General features: G+C 41.6%; 1 protein-coding gene across 1 annotated transcript; it reads left to right on the top strand.

The window, feature by feature from the left end:
- Positions 1-639: 639 nt before the first annotated feature.
- On the top strand, positions 640-5416 carry LOC106940240 (huntingtin-interacting protein 1-like; the record flags this gene model as incomplete). The annotated part of the gene is made up of 10 exons (XM_015022924.1): positions 640-846; positions 924-1034; positions 1139-1197; positions 1861-1954; positions 2659-2759; positions 2991-3096; positions 3229-3352; positions 3486-3547; positions 4232-4349; positions 4457-5416. Coding segments are annotated over 10 exons (993 nt in total), but the record flags the coding sequence as incomplete, so codon positions are not given.
- Between the last annotated feature and the right edge of the window lie 5863 nt (positions 5417-11279).

Here is an 11279-nt window from a genome sequence, read left to right as displayed (position 1 = left end):
TGCAAGAAAAAAACAATCAAGTCTTATACAATTTTAAGTTAACAGTGAGGAGGATATATAAAGTTCTATTCTTAATTTTATATGAAAACAAAGATTTATTTTGTAATTGAGGGTTTTATGAGGTTTTTCTGCTTCCTGCTCCTCGTCTCTTTCATGTAGATGAATTTTTACAAGACGATGCTTTTGCACGTTAGTGATGAAATGTGCTTTGAGTGAATAAACATATTGACGCAACATAATGATTTCTTCAGCTTCTATCATCAGTACAACTCCTCCTCCATGTTTTTTTTTTTTTCTTTTTTACCAAAAATGTCTATCGTTTTGTGAAACTGCTTCCGTTTAGGGTTTACGTCAACTCCTCACTCGTCCCGTTCCATAAATCTGCCCCACTCACTCCTCCGTATTGTACAAACAGTTAAACTGTGTCTCTCCCTCAGCTGCCAAATATTTGTTGAACATTTGAAACATAAGAGCTGGTTTATATTTAATGCAAAATTTTTTATTTTTTACTATTTGAGAAGCCGATCAGCAGTCTGTCTGGCCGAATGATCAGTTCATCATTAACTGACACAATTAAGTGAACGGAGGATAAAAAGCTGAATGAAACCAGCATGGTGCCGTCTGCATTCATCATGTCAGGATTTCTGCTGCTTCTTTCGTTCCCGAAACATTAACCCGTCCGTCCTGCATGTTTCTGTTCTCTCTGCAGCGCTGTCGGAGAGCGTGAAGACGTGCGGGTCAGAAGCTCTGGCTCTGCTGGGCCAGATGAAGCAGCGGGACGCCCTTGCGTCAGCCGACGGCAGCAAGCTGAGGGCGTCTCTGGAGGCCATCCTGACCACGGCGGAGGTCCGAGTCGCTCCAATTATCGAGCGTCTGATCTGATCAGCCGTGCGTCGCTATACGTGTCTCGTTCTCGTCTCCAGAAGCTGCGCCCGCGGGGTCTGGAGCTGCAGCAGGGGGAGCTGGGAGATCTGGTGGAGCAGGAAATGGCTGCCACTTCGGCCGCCGTGGAGTCCGCAGCCGCCAGGATAGAGGTGAATGGCTCCGCCTCGTCAGCCACCCCCGATTCACTTCCGAACGGTACCGACTGGAAAATGTCTTTGTTTTTCCCCTCCCCTGTGCCTCTGTGTCCCGACAGGAAATGCTGAACAAGTCCCGAGCGGTCGATACAGGAATCAAGATGGAGGTCAACGAGAGGTAAGTCTCAGATCAGAGGAAGATCGCCGAGCCTGCTGGGAGTTGATTTCTCTTTCAATAAACTGTGGGGCCCTGAGACATGACTGGATTCATGCAGAGCTCATCGTGAGCTGGGAGTAAAAGTCAGTCATTAGGCCCTCTGGCCTGAAACCTTTTAATCACATTTTACCTCTGAGTAAATGGCTTCAGCACCCAAATTATTGCTCAGAGTGCAACATTGTATCAAAACGGCTAAAACTACCTGGGTTCATTTAGTTGTGTATTATTAGCTTAGATCCTGTAACTCGTCAAAACTATGATGGGAGAGTTGGAAAAAAAAAAAAAAAAAAAACTACTGAAAAATATGAGACTATCTCAACTGATTGAGCTGAACAAGACCAGAAACACTTAAACTAGTTAAAGTAGTTTTAAAAACATTCTTCTAAGGTTGCAGCAAAAAAAACTACCTAAATTTTTTGTAAACTAAAAGTGTCAATATTAAAGAGATAATAAGAACTACAGCTACGCATCAGTTGTGTCTAGCAACACTGGGCGAACTGACACATTTTTTTTTTATTCTTCCTTCCTTCAAATCGAGTAATTCTGCTGCATCCCTCACTGGCGTTTTAATCTAGAGTGTTTCTCCAACGCCGTTCATGTTCTGTGCTCTGTCGCCCCCTGCAGGATCCTGGCTTCCTGCACAGAGCTGATGCAGGCGATCAAGGAGCTTATTTTGTCTTCGAAAGATCTGCAAAGGGACATTGTGGAGAGTGGCAGGGTGAGTTTTACGGGGCTCGGTTGTATGGAATTTTAATTTTGTTGTTTTCCAAGCATTTGTGCGATTAAGAAAAGTTTCCACACATAATTTTATATTAAAGTTTTGAAGAAAAAATCCAAATTGAAATGCCTGAAAAGAGGTCGTTACATTTATTTATAATTAGACATCATTTACATTTGTTGGATCATAACTTAGGGTTTTGTCCAACTTGTTGTTTGTTCTGGGCTTTGAACCCACTTCTAGTAGAGCTCTCATTCAAAGTAAATAAACTGATAATTTCCTGAAACTTTTCTAGCATCATTCCTCTCCCCGATCACACACTCAATCAGTAGCTTGAAGCAATCCAACCCTAGATCAGGACAGCTGATCACAGATTGCAGTGTAAAGTTGATTGCAGTGTAATTTGTGCTGAATTATTTTGAACCGTTTTTAAATCTGTGAATCCGAATGGAAACTATAGGTTCTGAATTTAAAATTTTAAAGGAACCCTGGTTTAAATAGCCATCAGGATGTTAAATTATGTTTAAAATAAGACCAAATGGCAGCAGCAAATTTTAATGGACTCTAATTTTTTGCATTTGCTGCAATATATGTGAATTAATTTTAATTGAATTACGTTTAATTGTAGGCTGTTCCTTTGCCTGAGAGTAAATGAGGTGATGAATGTTTCACTGTGTAGCTGCTTTTGCTTTTCTGTCCACCAGGGGGCGGCCTCCATGAAGGAATTTTACGCGAAGAACTCCCGCTGGACGGAGGGCCTGATCTCTGCCTCCAAAGCGGTTGGATGGGGCGCCACGGTCATGGTGTAAGTATGAAAAGACTTCTGTCTGCTCAGTCGGCAGTGTGGGCCGCTGGCCTCGTTCTGAGACTCCTAAATATGCAGAAGCTCATTCAGTGTATAACGAAACTAACGTATTTAGATCATTTTACGAGTGTGTTTAATGTTTAACCTCGTGTATATCCCTCTGGTGTCACCAATGTGCTCTTAAAGCGTCCTCTAGTTCATTTTGAGCTAATTTAGTTGTTTGGTTCCAAGTGACGCTGCCGACATGGTGGTGCAGGGAAAAGGGAAGTTTGAGGAGCTGATGGTGTGCTCCCATGAAATCGCTGCTAGCACGGCACAGCTAGTGGCTGCTTCAAAGGTAAACAGTCAAAACTTCCTTTTTGTCCTGCTTTCTTCACTTTTTTTTTTTTTTTTTTTCTTTTTTTGTTTTTTGCTTTTCACATTTGGATTCTTGTTGGTGGTTGTCAATATTGCCTCTCCTCTCCTGTAGGTGAAGGCAGATAAAGACAGCGCTAACCTGCACCGACTGCAGCAGGCGTCCCGCGGCGTCACCCAGGCAACCGCCACTGTTGTGGCCTCCACCAAGTCTGGGAAATCCCAGATTGAAGATACAGGTGAGAAGTCATCCTAATGACGCCGTTTCTCACCTGCTTGCTTTTTATGAAGTTATTCTTTTTTTTTTTTTTTAAATAAATGTCACAAATTGGAGAAAATGTTCAGTTTTAATTTGTTTAAATGTGCGTCTAGAAACGATGGACTTCTCCAGCATGACTCTGACCCAGATCAAGCGACAAGAGATGGACGCACAGGTAACCTTGAGTAAAACTGACACACTCAGGAAAAATCAAAACAGAAATTTGACACGATCCGATTGCTTTTATTTAACAGAAAAGTAAGCATTCCTGTTGTTGATGCAGTTTTCAGCAAAAACTGCATCAAAAAAAAGAGGTAATTTTCCATAAACTTGCTTGAGCTGAATAATTCAGTACATTAATTCAATAAAATCTTACAAAAACATCATACAATTATTCTTTACCCCTTAACAGATTTCTTTTCTGTTTTTTTTCCCACACTTAAATGTTTCAGCTCAAACAAATGTTAATATAATCCAAAAGTAACCTGAGTAAATGCGAGAGACGTTTTCAAATTCTGATTTCTTTTATTAAGCAACAAAAACTTTCTGTAGCAATTTTTAAGTAGCAGAAAACTGATGAGGAGATTCACCTCAGGATGGCTCAAAAACAACACAAAAAACCCAACAGAATGAAAGTTTTAGAGTGGCCTAGTCAAAGTCTAGACGTGAGATCTTGCGCCATGACTTCAATGCTTGAAAACCCTCCAAAGTGGCTGAAATAAAAATCCCTTCTGAAGTTCTTGTCATTTCTACTTGCAATAAGAAAGAAATCTGTAAGGTTCCTAACACTTTTTTGTTGTTGTTCTAACTGCTAAAAACCCAAGCGCTGAATTGCTAAAGAAATCCTGTTTGTCTTTAGGTTCTGGTTCTGGAGCTGGAGACCCGTCTGCAGAAGGAACGGGAGCGTCTGGGCGAGCTGAGGAAGAAGCATTACGAGCTGGCAGGTGTAGCAGAGGGCTGGGGCGAGGAAGAGGAAGGTGATTAAAAAGAAAACGCAACACAAGGGGGGAACCACATTCCTGGGAAGATTCCTGGAAGTAATGTGGCTTAAATGTTTGAAATTCTTCCTCTTCCTCCTCTGCAGGCACGGGATGAAACCCCCCTCTTCTTCTTCTTCCTCCGCCTCCACCCGAAGACCTTCTCCTCTCCCCCTCTTATTTATAGACACGCTTCTCTGTTTTATTTTCTGCCTTCCCTCACATTTATCTGCTTGTTATATCCAAGCCAAATGAAAAGGTGCTGCTTCTTCTTCTTCTTTTTCCAATCCCTCTCGCTTCTTCGTACACCCCAGCCAGATTCACGGAGGTGCTCCGGCAGCAGGCGGGGGTCAGGATGGAGGAGCGCCGCCTCACTTCTCCGCTGCAACACTCCGTTTGTCTCCAGTCCCCCGTTTTAAATGACTGCGCAGCATCGAGGAGTCGCACAGGACACGAGCACAAGGGGCCCAAACTCTCGGAGAGCAGGGGTGGATCACAGTGTCTCCATGTAGCTTGGCTGCTGTGCTTGCTCTTCTGTCCACCGATGCGCGTGTGCTACGTCACGAGCTGAATCAGCTGAAGGAGCTTCCTCCACGCGGTTGCTCCCCAGTTTTCTTCCTCTTCTGTTCTCACTGTGACTTAAAGTCCGTTCGGCTTCCGGGCTTCCTGCCTTCCACGTCCTCGCCATTATAACGACCAGGACTGTTAAGCTGAACGACTCTCATCCCTCCACTTTATTTTTACTGTACCGGATAAAATATAATCGGCATAATGCCGACTATATACGGACAATCCACACCCTCATAATGAGGGTGTGGATTGTCCGTCGTCGGAGGTGGAGGTTGCTGCACAAAACACTAACAAGACGTTTTCTTTTTTTTTTTGCAATGTATTTATAAATCGGAATGATACAAAGTTTGATATTTCATTGACATTTAATTGCATCGGTTCAGATCTGGGATCCAATCACGTGAAGAGACGAAGCGCGTCTTCAGGAACTTTCTGATCATTTAGAGGAATCTGCACAAGAAGCATTTGTTTTCAAACATTTCATCACCTCCACAGTACAAAAACGTCGGTGCATTAACGGATTCCTTAAGACCGTGTAGCTGTGGGCATAAACTCCAAGCCATTTGCTGTCGCAAAGAACTGTTTGCTTTTCTTTCTACACAAAGATCCGGTGCACCTGAACGCCACGCGCCTTTTGTTCCCATGCGTCTCTCTGCTCAGACTAATGAAGCGACTCTTTAAGTTGGACTCTCCAAGAAGAGCAGGCGCTTTATTTTGTGGTTTCTCTTTCGCGATTCTAGCCAACACCTTTTTACCTTCCTCCTGTGTGTTCACGCCAACGATGATTCTGTGTCTTAACGCTCAGCCTCACTAGATGCTGTTGGGCTTTTGTTTTTTTGTTCTTTTTAACAGACGCTGCTTGGTTTGAATTAGATAATTTTTCTTCCACGTAAAGAGAAAACAGCGAGGTAGTCGGAAGAAAAATAAGTTTCTATTGCCATCTGCTGCTCCAACCAGGTTAAAGCAAGCATCATTTACTGTACTGTTACTTCCAGGTTGTTGTATTTAATCACAGTTTTAGCTGATTCACCTGGAGAATGATATACATAGTCCAGAAAAAAATGGATGGAAATCTCCTTACAGTGGTATCTCAAGTGTCTTGAAAGGTAAAAGTGCACACAACTTGAGTGATTTGGTTTTCACCCTTTATTCGTTGCTCACATGCTTTTTATTGATTAACTTTTTCCTTTTTTTTTTTCTTTGGTCCCTTTATCATTTTGGGGTTTGTCTGTAGATCCACCAGCTCAGCCAGCCTTTTCAAACTGCCTCATACTGTAGTCGGAGACAGATACTCGCATAGCAACATTGAAATATGTCTTTGTATGATATTATACTAAACCAGTGTTGGTGGGTGTGTTTTTATTTTTCCAGTTTTTGAAATAAATACTTTGATTCATTAATACAGACTGACGACTGAATGTAGTGGCTTTCTTTCCCCCCCTCAAATAAGTGTTCAACCATTGAACCTTTTAGCTTTAGCTGCCACCAGACTGAAAACTTAATAAAACTCGGAAATTCTGTTTTTCAGAAGAGAAAAGACGGAAAACGGATTCTTAAGATAGAAATGTGATGTTGTTGCCGACATCGCATGTGTCGAATCTGACCCGCTGTAGCTTATGTGGCTTTCTAGACTCCAAATTACATCAATAAGACCCTCCAGTTTTTCCACAGATCCACAATAATTCACACAAAATCAACAGATTCCCAAATTCTTTTTGATTTTACTGACATTTTCTCTTCAAAATTGGTGAAACTTTGGGTTTGAGTGACAGCCGCTTCAGCCTTACTTCATGTCAAGTTATCTGTGACCGATACGATGAATAAAAAGTCACACTTAACATCACACATTAGTGCAAATATCGTAAAAAGTGTTTAGAATTGTTCCTAAATTAGCGCTGCGAAATCTGGTTTTGAATCCTAATAAAAAAAATCTCTAAATCCTGAATGGACTGAACAGTGTGGAAAAAATGCTAAATATTTTATTTCAAGAAACACTTATTGAATGGTGAAACTATTAATATTTTTAGCAATTTAATGGGTTTTATCAATACATTCTGGCACAACCGGCCCTTTAAGAACATTCAGGTGTTTGATATTATGGCCCAAAATGAGTTTGACTCCCCGGGCCTACAAAGTTATTAGGAAGACTGCTGACTTTGCTCATTGGGACATTCAGAGCAGCAGAAATTGTTAGAGCTTCATGGCAAAGGCTTGAATATTTACGTAAATGCTTTCTATTTTTAAAACATCTGCAAAAAAAATAAACCACAATGGGGTATTTGTTGGTAGCATTTTTGAGATTAACTAAATACAATTTAGGATAAGGCTGTAAAACGAAACCCTGTGACTACTTTCCAGACGAACTATAAACATGAAGAAAAGAGGAAACCCTAGTATTTTTTTTAAATGTTTCACTGAAGACAAGGAAAGAAGTCAGTAAGACTGTTTAATTTCTAACTTTAGTTGTAAAAACATTTAGTGAGATGCAAGGACTCTGCTTGCAAGAAGTGCCACAAAAAGCAAGCGGGAGGAATTGGCATTGGTGAGGAAAACTATCTTTGAGTGTGCAAGCTCGTTTTAAAAATCCTCTCGCCAATTAATGGTTGCTCCACATTATTCCAAATATAAGGAAATGTCCTTCAATCGAACATTTTTTATTATTTTTTTTCCCTTTATGCTGAGAGAGGAGGTAGAGTGTACAGAGCGGAGCGGTGACGTTTCCCTCCGTGCTGCTGTCCTGTCGCAGGCAGAATGTGCTGGGTGTTGCCTGCAAGGAAGGCAGAGCCTCAACTATTTATAGCCTCTGCAGTCCGGAGCTCAGCGTCCTTACAGCAGGTCTCCTGGCAGCAGTGAGTCTCGACACAGATTCAATAAAGAATGCTGAAAAAAAAAAGTATCCAGATTCCTTAGAACTTTTTCACCTCAAGCTTCAATGTATTTTATTGGATTTTATTTGACAGACCAACACAAAGCTTTCAAAAATGTTGCATATATCTTTAATCTAGTCCAGGTTATTGCCTTCACAACTCACCTGATTGTTCGAGGATGTTGTATAACCCACCTTTTACGTCAAGGTGTTGGATGATTTATTTATTTATTTTTTTTCCAGGGGCTCATGAAGTAACAAACGGCATCATAAAGACCAAGAAACATGTCGGGCAGATCAGAGAGGAAGTTGTGAAGAAGTTTATGGAAACTCTCAAAGAGCACAGTTTAGTTCATCATTCTATAAATAGTGTGACACAACTGCAAAGCTGCTAAATCACTGTCATCCATCTAAACTGACAGGCAGGACATCGGGATTAATCATCAGTGAAGCAGCCAACAGGCCCCATGGTTACGCTTGTGGACCTGCAGGTGCCAAAACATAATTCGTTGTTGGGGGAGGCCAAAAGAGTTCCTGTTTGCAGTTTTCCATGAGCCATAGGGAGTAGGACGCAGCAAACCTGAGGAATAAAGTGTTTTATTCAAATGAAACCAAAATGTTGCGTTTTGGCCTAGATGCAAAATCCTGTGTGGCTAAAACATGGTGGTGGCAGCATCATGTTGTGGGAATACTCTACTTCTGATGCAACAGAGAAACACAAAAGACTTGAGTCAGGGGGCTATAACACAAACACAGTAGCGTAATCTGAATCATTTTTGCCAAAGAGTTGAGTTATCCAGGTTTAAGTTTTGATCCAGACCTAAATGGTGCATTTTCTGCTCCAAAGCAGCTAGATTTATTTATTTGTTTTGCTATCTTTTAAATCGAACTCAATCTGCAGTCAGGCTTATGAGAAAATCCGACTTCTTGGAAGAAAATGCAAACAAAATATATATATTCTTGGCCTTCATTGTAGATTATAGTTGTGTTTTTACTGAGAAACAAAGGAGGTCAGTGAACCCTTTCACTGTGCAGGCAGCACAGCAGAAGAAAACCACAAAGCATGTTATTCCTCTGATTAGCCAAAGTGCATTGAGAAGGTTTCTGTGACAAAACCCACCTGCCAGTTTCCTTTGTGCCAAAGCGTCCTACTGACCTCCAGAGGCTTGTCACAACGGAGTACCCGCCTCGTGATCACGTACCGCAGCACAGGGTGGGCTTAAGTGCTGCTTTCTAAAAATACATGCTTTTACCTTCCAGCTGACATAAAATTCTTCCTGCAGCTGTTTTTGCGATCCAGGAAACGTTTGACAAGAAGGCGACTCTTCTGGTCCGCTGTTGTTAGGCTTGATGGAATAGTGGGTGGATGCACCGGGTTCTGCTTCAGACTGATTTTCCTCATATTTGAATTGCTTTTTTTTTTTGTCCACCTAAGTGGAGTTTCTTCCACTTGTTTTGATCACGTTGTGCTACAAGGTTCTGTTTTAGTGTCTTGAGTTGTTCCATTACATCTACTTCCACTTCAGCACATTTTGACCATGTTTTGGAGACGATGTGCATCGCTGCTATGCAGACGATACTCTGGTGTATATCTCTTCTACAGAGAAGCAAATAGTCATCAAATTTTCCTTTCATTTGTATCGGATTTAATATTTTCTTTGATAATACTTAGTCATCTGTCAGATGTTGACTCAATGAATCATAAGAATCAAAAGTCATTTCTTAGGTCACGGCTTACTGGGAGGATGCTTTGAATGTTTGTAGATTTGCTTTGGTTTGTGCTGTCCGTTGAGCTGAAACTCACAGGACATTTACCTCTGCATCTCACAGCTGATTATAAAGCTGCGAGGTATTGAAGCAGAAGAAAAACAGCTGAGTCACAAGAGGGTTGAGGAGGGATTTGCATGAGAACTAACAAACAAATCGTCACTGCAGAGTGCAGCAGGGGACCCAGAGTCCTGATGCGTTTCTTAGAGAAGAAAACCTTCCACTGCATGATCCGATTCGCAAGAAAGCAGAGAGGAAAAAACAAATCTCCAAAGAGCCGAAGCGTCATCTTTCCAGTGCGACTGTCAACTGGCTGAGTGGACGCAGGATGTAAGTGTCTGATCACTCCTGCTGTTTGGTGGGGTTTTATTTATCCTAACCAGACAGCCGGTCCTTTGAACAGCAAGTGTCATCACTCAGGCCAGCCTCACTGTAGCTCTTTGAACCAATGTTTTTGTGCCGGCCGGCTCATTGTACTCTGGCCTCGGATTGAATGGCTGACACAGATATGAGGTCACAGCGTGAGGAGGAAAAGAAAGCAACCTTCTCTATCCACTGAAGGCCCTGTGGGCACTTCTGCCCAAGTAAACAAAAACAGCAGGTGTCGCCGGTCAAAAGGAAAAGGCTCCTCGTTGATTTCCAATACTTACTGTAACCTATCTGTACTGTCGTTTTTCATCGTCATTTTAAATAGAAGTTGCCCTCCGTTGAAAAGCTGAGAGGATGTTTGTGTTCTTGTGATCTGTAAACAGACCCCAAGGAAAATAATTAGGCTGTTTGCACAATGCATCTGGAAAAGTTAATTAAAGCAATTAATCAGGGACAGAGGCATCATAACAGGTCTAGTAGCTGGTATTGTTGCATGGTATTGTGTGTTTTCCCTCTGCAGCACCCTGAAGTGTCAGTCTGTGGTTTTAGGCGTCCATAATGGATGATCACACTGTAAGTTATTGGAGTCTTTTGGGGTTTCTGTGGCATTCTGCTGACAATCGATTGCATTTAAAGACACCAAACAGTATCACAGTGAAAGAACAGCAATGATACAACAGTTACGTATCGGAGTGTGGACAACTTTAAAAACTGTTCCTCGCCATCTTGCTTTGTGAAGCTTATTTTTGTTTAGTCAATTTAAAGGTTATGGCTAAAGATGAAAATCTCTGGCTTGTCTCCAGAAAGAGATTATTTGAGTCGAGTTTCATTCTGATCTGTGGCTAAAAGTCTAATTAAAAAAAAAAGAGAGACTTAAATAAAAACGTTTAAAGAAATGAGGCCTCAGCAAAGACTGAAACCGTTATGACATTTCTGAAATCGCCAGTTGATTTTGGTGAAGCTAACATGCTAAAGCTAATTAGCATGCTAGCATTCACACGTTACGTGATGGAGGAGGGTATACATTCAGGAAAACATCCGACTCGTCTGTCTCAACAGTGAAAAACTCAAATTGCTTTTAGTTTCAACAATCCTGAGAATGAGGTCATGGGATGAAAAAGAAAATGCTGAACGCACCATGACCCAAATGTGATTTGGTGTTTTTGTTGTTTGTTTAAATAATGTGATGGCAACGTAACATCTGTGAAATCTAGGTTAGAAATTACATTTTGCCCATGGGACAGAGGTGGTCATATTCCCCGCTGCCCTGCATCAAATGTAATCATTACACATGTTCAGTAATCCAGGCGGCCAGCCGCTGCCCTACTTTGGCCATCAAAGAAGGACAGACGTTAAAA

The sequence above is a fragment of the Poecilia latipinna genome, unplaced genomic scaffold (assembly GCF_001443285.1).
Source record: "Poecilia latipinna isolate Pla-1442-1.1 unplaced genomic scaffold, P_latipinna-1.0 Scaffold3143, whole genome shotgun sequence".
Lineage (NCBI taxonomy): Eukaryota > Metazoa > Chordata > Actinopteri > Cyprinodontiformes > Poeciliidae > Poecilia > Poecilia latipinna.
This window is presented reverse-complemented; position numbering and strand designations above follow the sequence as displayed.